The 14,830-nt window shown below is 42.8% G+C and overlaps 1 protein-coding gene across 1 annotated transcript in view; it reads left to right on the top strand.

Annotated features, from left to right (window-relative positions):
• The first annotated feature begins 6,522 nt into the window (after positions 1-6,522).
• Bend2 (BEN domain containing 2) overlaps positions 6,523-14,830 on the top strand; it is a 55,691-nt gene continuing 47,383 nt past the window's right edge. The window contains exons 1-2 of the mRNA XM_015992118.3: positions 6,523-6,639; positions 9,934-10,110. Coding sequence (XP_015847604.1) covers positions 6,624-6,639; positions 9,934-10,110 — 193 coding nt within the window. The 5' untranslated portion in view covers positions 6,523-6,623. The remainder of the gene's footprint in view (positions 6,640-9,933; positions 10,111-14,830) is intronic.

Raw genomic sequence — 14,830 nt, forward strand, 5'->3', positions numbered from 1 at the left:
CAAGGATGACCTCAGATTAGACTCCTAGCAATAGTGGAGAGGGTCCCTGAACTGGCCTCCCCCTGTAATCAGATTGGTGACTATCCTAATTGTCATCAGAGAGCAGTCATCCAGTAACTGATGGAAGCAGATATAGAGATCCATAGCCAAGCATTGGGCTGAGCTCCAGGAGTCCTGTTGAAGAGAGGGAGGAGGGATTGTGAGTTAGTGGGGGTCAAGATCATGACAGGGAAACCCAAAGAGCCAGCTAACCTAAGCTCATGGGAGCTCATGGACTCTAGACCAACAGCTAGGGAGCCTGCATGGAACCAGCCTAGGCCCTCTGCATGTGGGTGACAGTTGTATAGCTTGGTCTGTTTGTGGGGCCCCTGGCAGTGGGACCAGATCCATCCCTGGCACATGAGCTGGCTTTTTAGAACCTATTCCACATGGTGGGATGCTTTGCTCAGCCTTGATGCAGGAGAGAGGAGCTCAGTCCTGCCTCAACTTGATATGTATGCCATACATTATTGACTCCCATGGGAGGCCTGCCCCTTTCTGAGGAGTGGATGGGGGGTTAGAAAGGAAGTGGGAAGAAGGAATGGGAGGAGAGGAAGGAGGGGAAACTGTGGTTGGTATGAAAAATAAATTTTAAAAATTAATAACAGAAAAAGGTTACAGGAACATTGACTGGCCAGACAGCAGAGTCAAAACTGGTTCGAGTCGCTGTTTAATTGGTCCTCCTGGCTCACCACTCTCTGCTCTGCAGTAGCCAGACTGTGATTTTGCTATTGCTCATTTTAATCTGTGGTCCCTGCATTCTCAACATCCTTATAAGATTCATTAAGGAACAAATTTCCACAATTCAGCTAATGGTGCTAAAATCCCAATATCAGCTTTTAGACCAAATGCAAGGATTTGAGATAGAACCAATCTCAAGGGGACAATGAAGGCTTTAAACTTCCCCACTTTTACAACTGAATTTAGGTTTCAGTTCTCTGAGAGGGGCAAAACAGGTTTCTCTCCAAACAAAAAGCCACTAATCAACAATATCCTTACATTCAGGGAAGAGGGAGAGAGCACCAGGCCTGAGTCAGCCCCACAATGTCTCAAGGACAAATCCTGCAAACCCCCTTCTGAGTAATGGACTTGCCCAAAGATGCTCAAGTATGTCCAAAAATGGTAAGACTGAACCTCAGCCAATTAAAAGTATACTAGTGTAACTGCTGTTTGCTTGACCAATTATGTTTGAGATGACCTAATTGTTCCAGAAATTCCCCTAGCTGTGCTCCTCTCAGGGTCATTACCGTTTTTTGCAGGTGTTCAACCCCACATACTGGTAAATGAATGCTCTTTGTTCTTGAATATTATTTGAGTCTGGGGTCTTCCTTCAGTGTTTTCTCAGACCCTTACAGTAGGGCCAGCCTTTTAACATTGTGGAATGATGTAATCTACAAAGTTCATGCTCAAGAACCACACAATAGAGTTACCAAAAAAAAAAAAGTGAAAAAAATACTCATCATGGGGCTGGCAAGATTACTCAGTGGATAAAGGTAATTCCCTCCAAGCCTGAGGATCTGATTTCTCTTCCTGGAAACCATATAAAGATAGAAGGAAAGAACCAACTCCTGTAAGTTGTCTTCTGACCTCTACACTTGTATTGTGGAATGTTCACATACATACACACACAAAATAAGTGCATTTTTTGGTAAAAAAAAAATTAATTAAGTTTATAGTTTTGTGTTGGGCCCCATTCACAGCTATCCTTGGCTGTTAAGGAGGAAAAGAGAGAACTAAGAGACTATTCCCCCAGCATGCATACATTTATTGTTTCTTTCTCTTGCAGTGGTTTTATTTTGTTTTGAGACAGGATTTCATGTAGTTCAGCTCCTTGAAGTCCTGGTCCTTCTCCTACCTCAGCATCCCAAGTGCTTTGATTACAGGTATAAGCCACCACACCCTGGCCTTCTGTTGTCTTCTCTATCTGGTTTTATTTCACTTTATGCTGAATATTTTACTTCACACTTATCTGTAGAAGTAAATAGATATTCTCTTCCTAGGATAAAGTTTTTACTTTCTTTTTGTTGTGGGGTAGAGACTCAAAGACCACTCAGCAGGACCAAAGGCAGAATTGAGAGTCTTTATTAAGCAGGCAGCTACTCTGGAGAGAAACTTCTCACAGAGCAACCTCAAATGAATTTTACAGAGAGCTTTTAAAGGCAAAGAACACAGAAAAATTATATCCTGGTTGGCAGTTGCAAGTGGAAGTAAAGCACGTGAGCCTGAAGTTTTAGAACAGGATTAGGTACTTTCCCATGGGACTTCTCACGGAGGGGGTAGGGAAAAGGAGAGGATCCAGTTTCAAGTTAAATCCAGGATGGCTTCAGCTGAGACAAGATGGAGGAATCTTTGCCCTGTTACACTTTCTGTCAGTCACTATTGGTGCTCATGTATTAATAATTTTTACTTGGAATGCAAGTCTTTTTCTGGTTCTAGTCTGAGGCATGGGATGGTGAAAGACATGGGGTAGTTCATCCCAGTGGTTAGTGTTACCACAATTCAGGTAGAATTATTCTGTTTTCTCTATCATTCTGGAAAACATAATGTTCCTGTTAGGGGTGGACATGTCTCTATAATGAGAAGCTTAAAATTTTGAATTTCATATTCAACAGATCTCTGAAGAGTTTGAAGACTACCTAATTAAGTATGCCTGATTTTAGGCTTAACTTTGAAAACATATATAGGAGGCTAAATAAAATTTGTTTGTGTAGTGGCAGTAGTTTAGGCATGGGAGGTGGGTCCAAACCCAGAGAGAGGAGGAGTTGGGAGGAAATACATTTGGAGAGATCTGGTTTGGGGCTGCTTCAAACTATGTGTGTGCACCAACCCTTCCTGCTGGGCGGGGCCAGGCAGAGTGGACGGACCCAGGCTGGATTGGCCAGAAGAAGCAGAGAGAAAGAGAGGAGGGGAAAGCATAGTCAGAGGGAGGGATATTTGAGAGAGTACAGAGTAATATTAATCTGAGCTGTGCTATGAAAGGAGAGGGGAGGAAGAGCCTCTGGCCAAGAGGGGTGGGGGCAGGGAGGAAAAGGGAACTGAAGGAATGTGGCTGATGAGAAGGAAGAGAACTGGAATATCAAGGGCATTTATCAGTGGTAGGAAGCAGAGGCAGCTGCAGGTGGAAACAGGCTTTGGTGAACTCCCAGTGCAGGGGTGAAATCCAGTGACATTCTTTGATGCTGCACAGCAGAGACAGTGGCAAGTTCACAGGGAGCTGCATCCCAGACTGGACAGCAGCTGTGGCTGCATGGGAGGCCTTTTGGAACAGGGAAGCCAGGACAGGCTCCTAGAGCTGTGTGGCTGGAGAAGTGGAGGGAATAGTGGGTAGAGGCCATTGGAGGAACAGCAATGGGCCTAGGGAGCAGACCCAGAGTACTGTTTGGTTAGTCATGGTGTTCCTGTGACAAGGTGGGAAGGCTTGGAGCAGAGGTTAGAAGCAGGTGGAGACTAAGAATCTTCAAGGAGGAGGAGGCAGGAGGGAAAGAGGTATCTCCTTCCATCTTTCCATGTGCCCACAAAATTGTAAAGGTTGTCACTTTGATTTTTCTAGGGAGTATAAGGGCCATTCTTGGGTGCTAAGATGCATCAGTAATGTTGGGTGTTGGTTGGAGTCTTTAAGAGACACCCCAAAGGTGTATCAGTCAGAAGGGAGCAGATCCCCTTGTTAATGGCAGCTGGAAGCCAAGGTCAAGGGCCAAGAGCATCCCCAAGATTCTTGAGTGTCTGATAGAGAGGTCTCTGGGAGGAAGGGGTCATTACCCAAGCACTGTCACCAAGAGAGGGACACAATAGTCCAAGGAGAAATCTGGGGATAGGACTTTCAGATGGTTAGCTGGACACTGGATTCCTGCAGAACAGCCACCAAAAGCAAAAGGAAGACTGCCAACCAAGCCAAACTGAATGGACTGTGCCTGCCAGCAATCTGAGGGAGTGTGTCACAGCTGCTGAAGGCCATGGCTAGATTCGTTCTTTCTACCCTCACAAGACAGAGCAGGGATGCCAGACACTTAATGTCTTAGGGAATGTTTAGGATGGCTAGTTATTGGTGAAATTATTATGGCCACTCCACATAGTTAAAAGGGAGATTTATTTAGTGGTGTAATTTACAAATGAAGGGATAGGTAGGTTGCGGGTTCTGGGAAAGACGCAGCGCAGTCCAGTGGTGTACTCTGGAGAACTCTTCTCAGTCTACCTCTGACGTCCAGGGTCTAGGAAACAAGAGAGTGTGGCGCATCTGGATCTCAGGTATTCAGGGCACTCTCTTGGCCCCTCCTTGTAGGCGTGATAGTTACCAAAGCCTCAATGGGGGTTGGAACTTCCAGACCAGAAAAGCATTTGTTAGTGATATAAGTTAGTTTAAATTGGATGATCATGTTGGTTGATGAATTATCACCTCTAATTAAGAGGTCTTTCTTGTTCAAATCGAACCTTTATCAATTTTGATGGTACCCACAGCTTATCTTCTCCTGTAGAAACAAAAGCAAAACCTCGTCCCCAACATAACACATACCCTGGCTTCCATTCTGAGGTCAGCACATCCTTAAAGTATATAGGCTGATTTAATTCTGTAATTTTTTTCTATTATCCAATGTCTCTCCACAGCTGTTGTTCCTTTCTCATTGGCATTCAGAAAATTCAAAGTTAGAAGAGTATTATGTAATCTATTTCTAGGGGGTTTTGTTACCCCTTTTGGTTTATTTAGCATATCCTTTCGAGTTCTGTTTGATCTTTCTATAACTGCTTGGCTTGTAGGATTGTGTCGTATACCTGTAATATGCTTTATATTGTAATAAGCAAAAAACTGTTTCATTTTAATTGAGACATATGCTGGAGCATTGTCAGTCTTAATTTGTACAGGTATACCAATGATGGCCATGACTTCTAGCAAATGCATGGTTGCAGAATCAGCTTTTTCAGAACTCAGAGCAGTTGCCCATTGAGATCCTAAATAGGTATCAGTGGTGTAGTATACATATTTTAATTTTCCAAATTCTTCAAAATGAAACTTATTGTATATAGTTTTTCTTGTAACCTTCTTTTTATTATTTTAGACATAAAAGAGGAAATGTGGTTGTACTTGTAATCTAAGAAATAAAGCTTGCCTGAAGATCAGAGGACAGAGCCAGCCACAGAGTTAAACATAGAGGTCAGGCAGTGGTGGCACACACCTTTAACCCCAGTATTTGAGAAGCACACACACCATTAATCCTAGACCTAGGAAGGCTGAGATAGGAAGTGAAATGGCTAGGTGGAGAAAGACATATAAAGTGTGTGGAGACAGGAAAGAGGCCTTTTCGGCTGAAGACTCGGGGACATTCAGTCAGAGGATTCATGGAGTTGGCAAGATGAGAATTGTCTGTGGCTTGTTCCTTTGTCTCTCTGATTTTCAGACAAGCTTTGTTTCTTAGATTACAAATATCACCACACGACCCCTTCTTATCATGAGGTTGCATAAATCTTTTGGTGCAGAAACATGACAACAGACCTCTGTGTAGAGGCACATGCCTGAAATCCCACCACTGAGGAGGCAGAAGCAGGAGGATCAGTTTAAGACCCAGAATATGTGAGAGCTTTTTTAAAAAAAGCAAGCAAGCAAACAAACAAAACCTATCAAACCCCATAAAAAACATACAAACAAAGATAGGAATGATAAAGAATGTGAATACTATGAGGAATTTGGGGACATAGCTGAGAAAGGAGTAAAGTAACTAGGGTAAGGGAGCATGTGCTATGGTGTCTGACCCCAGCGGCCAAATAATCTCAAGCTTGATGCTGGGGTGCACATATAGACACACGTACTTAGCAAAGTGGGGCAAAAAGCTCATTCCAACCTAGGAGTTTATAATCAGCCTGGATTGCACAATGTGAAAAAATAAACCTTCTTTGTCATTGTTGTCTTCTTTTTTGTTTTGTTTTTAGGTTTTTCAAGACAGGATTTCTCTGTGCGGCCCTAGTTGTCCTGGATTTCGCTCTGTAGCCCAGGCTGGCCACGAGCTCAGAGATCTGCCTGCTTCTGCCTCTCGAGCGCTGGGCTCAAAGGCGTGCCCAGTCCAGCTACCTTTAGTTTTCTCATCTTTAAAATGGGATGCTATACCTATTCGGCTTTTTAGAACTGTGGAGAGTACTGCATAAATCATAGCAGTTATTTCATGGAGGAATGAAACACAGAGCTGTTTAGAAAATAGCAAACAAGAGCAGCTCAGCGTAAGCAGTTTGATAACTCGGAGGAGTCTGTCGGCACATTTTAAAAGTTTGAATTGGGTGCTTTTTTTTAAATCACCCTTCGTGAAGGGTGGACTTGAGCAGCTGGTCTATTGGCTGTGCTATGTTACAAGAGATGTACAATTTTTTTTTTAAATAATGGCGGGAAGGTGAACAGCCGCCAAAAATAGGTGTTGCTCTTACTCCCCCCCCCCCCCCACAGAGTTTCTCAACAACTAGGCGCTACTGCGCTACTGCGCAGCCGCAGAAGCCTACGTTCGCGCTCCTCGGGCTTGGCGCCTGTGTGAGTTTGCGGCTTCACGTGCACAGTAGCGGTCCAGACGCCGTCGGGGACGCTCGGTGCAAGGCACCGCCACCTCACCATGTCCGACGAGGGAGGTAAGGACCCCTACTTTTGCCTCACTTGCATGCAGCTAGGCCAGATAGGGTGACCCGGTTCCTTAGACGGCAGCCCTGGCGACTGCAAAAAATGAGCCCGCCACCGTGTCGCGACGCCGCTTCTGGCGGCGGATTTGCTTTATTGCCTGATTCGCGGGAATTAGTCAACAAGTGAGAGAGAACTCGAGATGCCCCCAACTCGGATGCCCCTCCGAGGGGGCTCCCTGGGTTCCGGGAGCTTGAGGTTACGAAAACCCTTGAGGTGCCACCTGAGGAACTCATTGCTTTCTCGAGGGAGGGCTAAGGCGAGGATTTGTGATATCTGGGGGTAGGGGTCCCTAAGGTGAAACTACGGCGGGGGATTGGGTATTTCTAGGTGATATGGCGTCCCAGAAACTCGGTCTTAGGGGCGGCGTCCCCCTTTCTCTGGCTTTGCGCTTGTTTGCGCAGTTCCGGCCTTCCCCAGGATCTCGGGGCTCCCAGCCGAGGCAAGCTTCGGGTTTGCCTCGTGCGCTCGCCCCGAGACGCCGCTTTTGCAGTAGCTGGGGCTTCGAACAGATGCTCCAGTTTGGGGCTTCCCGGGGCTAGAGAGGCCCCAAGTCTTGGGACTCGAAAGGATCCCCAGGTTCTTCGTATTCTTGGCATTCGGCGTGTTTCTCGGGTTCCTGGGCTTTTGCCGTGACATGGCGTCCCAAAGGGTAGCCCAAGCGGTATTTGGGGGCTTACGGTTTTCGCCGGGGCTTGAGGTGATAGGAGACGAGGGAGGATACTGTGGCTCCCAGGGAACCGAACTTGGGCTAGTTCTTTCCAGCGTTTCAAGACGCTATAAAGCAGTTTCTAGAAACTGCCGACCCGGGGGATTGCTGCACCCCGAGCGGATTCCCGTGCCTCCAGGAAGGAGGCATGGAGGGCTAAAGCGCCGGCACCACTGGGCATCCGTTTGGACGCAAGCTTTGAAACATTTATCTACATTTGCATGGTGTGCAGGCAAGGCACAAGTGCCAGGCACTTGTGATTGGGGAGAATTTTTCTTTTGGAGAAGAATAAGTCTGCACTTGGCAGTCTCACATCAAAGTAACTCTCATATTGAGCACGGGACTTCTCTTAGGCCGCCAGCTCCTGTAAGCTTTTGCAGTTTGGCCACTTGGTGTGGACTTTCTGGGATGAGTTAACTTTTTTTTTTTTTAAATCCCCTCTCCTCCTTTACAGAGACAGGCTAAGATAAGGGAGGACTAATATTATTTTTTACTGAATTCTGAATTTAGGGAGTTGATTGTGAGAACACTTTCTTGAAGACCAAATAAAGCCCTTTGGGGGCCTTGGAAGTTAGCCATATTTGTTTTAAGGCAGAACTTATTTTATTGTAGATATGTTAAGGAGGAGAAAGAAAATAAAGATGTAGAGGTGTTGTGGAGTGGCCTTCCCGTGTATTGAGTTTACTGTTTGCTTTTTAGGGGACAGATGTGCTGTCTAGGGACAACTGTAAAATGTGGGGATCCTTGGAAAGCAGGGTGCCTTTCATCATGTTACTAGGAGAGGCCTCATGCTTTGTGGTCCTTTGATAGAAAAGGCTATCTGCTCCCTCCCAAATCATTCTGCTTTAGAGTTTTTATGGCATGAACTGTCAAACTGTTTTTAATGTTTATAAAATGTGATTTTCCAAGCAACCTTTCTGCTCCCTATTTTATAAAACAGGACTTGGGCTAGATACAGATTTTATTATTTTCTTTCTCTCTCTCTCTCTCTCTCTCTCTCTCTCTCTCTCTCTCTCTCTCTCTCTCTCTCTCTCTCTCTCTCTCTCTCCCTGTGTGTGTGTTTGTGTGTTCATTCTTGTGAGTGTGTATGTATGTGCATTGGTGTTGAAGTCTGTGGTGAGCTTTGGGTGCCATTTCCCGGGAGCTATTTACTTTGATTTTTGAGGCAGGATTTCATTTGCCCAGGATCTCAGCTGGCTTATGTAGGCTAGGCTGGCTGGCTAGCTAGTTCCAGGGATCTACCTGTTTCTGTCTTTCTGGTGCTGCAGTAAGCAGACATCACCATACCTAATTTTTCCATGTGGGTTTTAAGATCAAATTCAAGTCAGTCTTGCTTAAGTGGGAAGTACCATACACAGCCAACTCTCCATTATTAAATAATGCTGTTGTTCTCGCTCTCTTTCTTTTAAAACAAGCTCTCACTAGATAGCCTTCGCTAGCCTGAAGCCCACAGATATCTGCCTGCCTTTGCATTGCACATGCTAGAATTAAAGGTGCATGCTAAGCAAATGTTTTGTTTTGTTTTCTGAGACAGGATTCTCTGTATAACAGTCCTGGCTGTCCTGGAACTTACTTTGTATACCAGGCTGGCCTCAAACTCACTAAGATCCACCTGCCTCTGCCTCCCAGTGCTGGGATTAAAAAAGGCGTGAGCCACCACTGCCCGGCACAAATATTTTTTTAAGGACAACTTTAAGAAATTAGAAAGCCCACTTAGATATTTGACAGTATACATAATATTTAAATGGTTAGAGTTGATATTTCATATGTAGTTCGTGTGTAGTTACCTGTTTCATGTTTTGTGAGGTCTAGTTTGAATTTAATTTGTTTTGAAATAATATTTATTTTTGTACTTTTATCCACCATCAGTTATCATGAGTTAATTTTTGGAGAACAAGCTTGTAAATTATTGGTCTCTATAAATGTGGCCATGAGACAATAGTTTTATAACTTAAAATTTAAAAGCAAAACATCGAGCACATCATAGCATGGAACATGTGGTAACATTTATGTCTTTTCTTATACTGGGGATTGGATCCAGGGACTTGGGTATGCTAGGTGAACTCTGTATTGCCAAACTGCACCCCAAGCTGCTGATATTTCTTAAATTAGAAGACATTTATTGTTCTAGTGAAGAAATTTATTGTTCTGCAAAATTAGAAGTATTAGAAATAATAGTCTGTGTGTATATTCATATATCCCAATATTTTATAGTAAATAAGTGATTTTTTAGCTAACTTTATTGATTACAAGTATAAAAATACTTAATACAGTTTTGTGAACTAAAATGTGGTTTTTAAAAAGCTGTTTGTAGTGGTACATCCCTTTAGTTCCAGCATGTGAGAGAAGCAGAGGCAGGTAGATATCTCTGAGATCAAAGCTAGTCTAGTTTACATAGCAAATTCTAGGCCGGCTAAGGCTACACAGAGAGGACCTATCTCAAGAAATAGGAGTTTTAAACAACCCATATTTTTCTATCCTAGCCCCCCAAACTGTTCATTTAACGTGGTACTTAATCTGATTTTTCTCTGATTCTTAGACTTTATTGTTGTAAATATGGATGGCGACAGTGATAACGACGTCAGTGATGATGATGAGCTGTTAAGTGAATTTTTTGGATCAGACGTTATTCCGGATACATCCAGTGATGGTGACTTGACCGTAGACTCCGAACTTGAAGACTCTGATGACAGCTTTGAGGAACAATCCGTACATGGTAATTGGTTAAATTTCCTCCTGGGTTAAATTGTGTGCTTTGCCTCTCATTTCTAGTAAACCACTTATTTCCATAATCTTTGTATTAATTAGTTTGTACACAAAGCCTAAATTTCAGATTAGAGAAATAGCTCAGCAGTTAAGAGCACTTGATGGTCTTGCAGAAGACAGGGATTCAGTTCCCAAAACCCACATGGCCACTCAAAACCATCTGTAACGCTGGTCCCAGGGGATCCAACTCTCTTCTGACTTCAGTAGGCACCAGGTATGACCATACATTCGGTTAAAACACTCATGTACATATCATAATTTTTTTCAAAGTAGCCTGAGAATCATGCTAATACAGTATTTCTGTATGTTTGTGTTTTTCCTTCAGTATGTGCTGTGTTTCCCTTTGCCTTTTCCAATTTAAGGGGAACAGTCTCAGAAAACATTACAGAAACTGTATTCAGTGTTTCAAAAATTACTTATATCTGGCAGCTATAATTAAACTGTTTAGTAGTAAAACTCAGGTGAATAGCTAAAATATAACAGCTTTGGTGGAATTCATGAATCAGGTGACATAATGTAACTGTCTATGCAGAAAATCTTAAGGAATAAAAATTATTGAACTAAAACTGGTTATTATTTGTAAAATACAAGCTTAACGTAAGAAAGTCAATAATTTTTCTGCATACTAGTAATAAAAATTGGAAGTATAAATTAAAACACAGTACTATTTACATTTGAACATAAAGAGTCCACAGAAAGACCCTCCCTTTGTGAGACAGAGTTTCACTCTGTAGCCCTGGTGGGCCTCCAACTCACAGAGATCTGCTTGCTTCTGCCTTGTAAGTGCTGGGACTAAAGGCCTGCATCACCACAGACAGCCACAGGAAGATGTTTCAGTTGTTTCACTGAGGATGAAAGTAGTTGTAGATTTTCCAGTAATATCCTTTATTAGGTTGTAAAATTTTCTTTCATTTTTAATGTCCTGAATACTTTTATTGTGAAATGCTATTGAATTTTGTCAGCTGCCTTTTGTGTATCAGGATGATAATGTGAATGTTACCCTCTTTGTTTATGTATTGCATTGATTTTTCTTATGTTTGAAAACCCTTGTGCATTTAGGTAATAAGTTCTCCTGGTTATAGTAAGTAATAATTTGATTGTAACTTTTGCAGAGACTTCTAATAAGGAATGTTTTCCCTTTCAGTGTCACAGAAAACAAAAATGAAGTGAAGCATTAAGCACTGGTAGTATAAGGTTATTCAGTGAACAACAACAGACAGGAGGGGGTCCAGCTCACAGCTAACTTCTCTGCTTTTATAGGGTAAACAGAATTAGAGGAGACACTGGCTGGCTAAGAGGAGGGATATTCCTGTCTTTTCTTGTAATAGGTAGATTTTTTTTTTTTTTTTTGGAACTTGGATGCCATCTCCTTTTGCTTCCATTCTGGTCCAGCATTTTTTTCTGCCATGGAGGCTGGCAGATGCATAGAAATTCGATTCTAATGTAGTTTAAAATTTGTTCAACGTCTTAGACAACCCATCTTGGTGTCCTGATGGGTGAAGAAGGAGACTAGGCAAGTACAAGTCAAATCAACCACGTGTTACAATTCTAGGGAGGAGAAGAACATTTCTCAAATCATCAAGCTATATTTCTCCAGGTATGAACAGAAATCTGACGTAAAGGTTAAAGCCACTAAGGAGATAGACATGACACAAAAAGCAGCTTTTTTTGATGAGCTGAGAGATACACTTTGTGTGAATATAAGGATAGGTATTTAGAATACACTTCAGGAAATAACAGGAGTAGGAGTTCTTTAGGGTCTGTGACCTCACCAGCCACAGCTAGGTTTATAGTACCAGGTAGGAGTTCCCTCCTACTGAGTGGACCTTAAGTCCAATTACATAGCTAATGACTAGTCACAAGGAAAAGTGCCACTATTGCACCCCTGGGCATATCTTGATATGCTTGCCATTCATGGTTTGTAAGCTTTATTCTGTGTATAACTACAAATTACCTTTCTCCATTGGGGGCTTGCATAGCACCTTTAGATGTAGTGAGAGCCAGTCGACAGGGAGAAGGCTTCCAGATCAGTTTCAGTTCAGTTCCTCCATGCCTTGTGTTGAAAGTGTGTGATGTCTCCAGCAATAGGGACTGGACTCTCCCTCGAGTTCTGGTAGGCAACCAAGGACAACAACAATAACCTGTATTATTTTGGAAGTCTCTTGGACTCCCCTAACCAACAACTCAATGGGCAGTTTCCTATGCCTGACACTGGGGTCCAGTTGTTAGTCTGTGGAGCTTGGGGAGCATTATCATCCCAAGTGTCATGGCTTCATTTCAATTACTTACATGTATTTTTATTTTTATTTTTTTCTTTTGTTTTTTTGAGACAGGGTTTCTCTGTGTAGCTTTGCGCCTTTCCTGGATCTCGCTCTGTAACCCAGGCTGGCCTCGAACTCACAGAGATCCGCCTGGCTCTGCTTCTCGAGTGCTGGCATTACAGGCGTGTGCCACCGCCGCCCAGCCAGTTGAATGTTTTTCTAATCATTGTTAAAGTTAAAACTGCATGTGAAAGCGGTTAAGAAATCACAACTATTAATGGGTTTGATAATTTCAAACAACTAATTCCTCCCTAGCAAAAATACCGGGATCACACCACCACCACCACCTGAGAAAAGCACTTGCTCCAACTGTACACTTTCAAATTTACCCATTATTACCCTTCTGATAGCAAGGACTCACATAGGAAACCCAGTTGGGGGATGAGCAAGGAGGCAGAAAAACTAGTGATTCACAGAGCAAGGTTTTTTTTTTAAACTTTCTTTTTATTTATTCTTTGTGTCTTTCACATCATGCCTCCCAATCTCACCCATTACCCCTACCCTCGAATAAAACAAAGTAAAAGAGGGTGGGGAAAAAGGGAAAATCTGGTCATGGAAGCTGCAGTGTGACACAGTGAGTCACGCAGTAAACCCCTTTATCCACACATTTTTACATGTAGGCATTCATCACAAAAAAAAAAATCACTGGTCTGGTTCAAGGACTCTGGTCCCTGCTACACTATCAACACTGGGCCCTCACTGGGACTCTCCCTGGACATCCTGTTGCTGCCCTGTGTCATGGAGATCCTGCAGCCTTGGGTTCACAAGATCAACCCACCCCCACGCTCCAGTAGATCACAGATGGGGTGGATGTTGGGTAGTTGCAGGGCTGGCCAGCCAGCTCTTCCTTGTCCTCACCACCAGGATGAGCTCTCTTGCCTTGCCCTGGCTAGTTCACACTTTGCAGGGATGAGCAAAGGGTGGGGCCAGTTCTTCAGCTTTCACATCCTCGGGGGTCCATTCTCCAACACCTGTACCTTCAGGGCCAGCTTTACCTTGTTGTCCAGGTGAGGTCTAGGGGCCACTTGCCCAGGTGCTGCAGCTGGTAAGGGGAAGGGTCAGCTTGCTTCTCTGTCTCAGGCAGTAAGGGGTGAGGGGTAAGGGGGTGCATCTCTCTCCTACCCACACTGTTGCATGATAGGCTAGTAGTGGGGACAGCTCTCCCATGCTCACAACTTTGGGGCTGGTTCACCCATACCCCTGCCAACAGGTTTGGTTCTATTGTGCTACCCAGGTGAGGTATAGGGCCCAGAACAAGGGGTTTTAACAGAGAAACATCTGAAAATGTTCAAGTGCATTCATACTGAGAAAGATGCAAATGAGATGGGATATAACTTTCAACCTTTATCAAATTAGCAGTATTTAGAAGTTAATTCACTTTAGTGATAATAGTGAAAAAACATTACACTTTAATTCTTTTGGAGTGCAAATTTGTACAGCCTTTCAAGACCTCTGGGAAGCACCTACCAGAAGTCTTTCAAATGTTATAGCCTTTCTTGTGATGATTCTTTTATAGGAAGGAATATTTGTTTGAATGCATATACATGATTATTTCAAAATAGTGAAAATGTAGAAGCCATAAAACTTAGAAGCCATAAAATGTCCAGTAACAGATAGTAGTAAAACCTATGTGCATTAATAAAATGAAATACTATGAAGAAATTCAAAAGTATTTTGAAATTTTAAGTAATGCTCAAAATTGCTCAGTATATATGCAGTATAAAAGAAAAAAGAGAAGGAAATACATCTAAAGCTCATATTTATTGGTGATGGAATACTTTAATTAGATCCTAAAAGGAGCTAATTTTAAAAATATTTTATATTATGGATTTTTGCATGCACACGTTCCTGTGTACCACATGTGTGCCTGGTGTTCATAGAGACCAGGAAAGGATATCAGATCCACTGGAAATGGACCTACAGGTGCTTATGAGCTGCTGTGTGAGTGTGGGGAATTGAAACCAGGTCCTCTGTACTCTTAATTGCTAAGTCATCTCTCCAGGCCCTAAAGAGCTTATTTTTTAGATAAGTTTTACATAGAACTATACTATATTAAAATATACACACATCATGAATATACAGCTTAAATATTTTCAATCAATGCATGTATATAATCATAATTCATAATAACAAATAATAGGATAAGAACTGTGCATACCCCAGTCTTGTCTCCTTGTATTCCCTAACCCCCTTGGCAAGGTAATCACTATGCTGACTTCTCATATCATGGGTTACTTTGGCCTAATTTTGAACTTTCTGTGAGTTGAAACATACACTGTATTTGCTGTTATATCTGACTTATTTTATTCAAGTTTTTGAGGTTCATCCTGACTGGAAGCCCCAGTAGAT

The sequence above is a fragment of the Peromyscus maniculatus genome, chromosome X, assembly GCF_049852395.1.
Source record: "Peromyscus maniculatus bairdii isolate BWxNUB_F1_BW_parent chromosome X, HU_Pman_BW_mat_3.1, whole genome shotgun sequence".
NCBI lineage: Eukaryota > Metazoa > Chordata > Mammalia > Rodentia > Cricetidae > Peromyscus > Peromyscus maniculatus.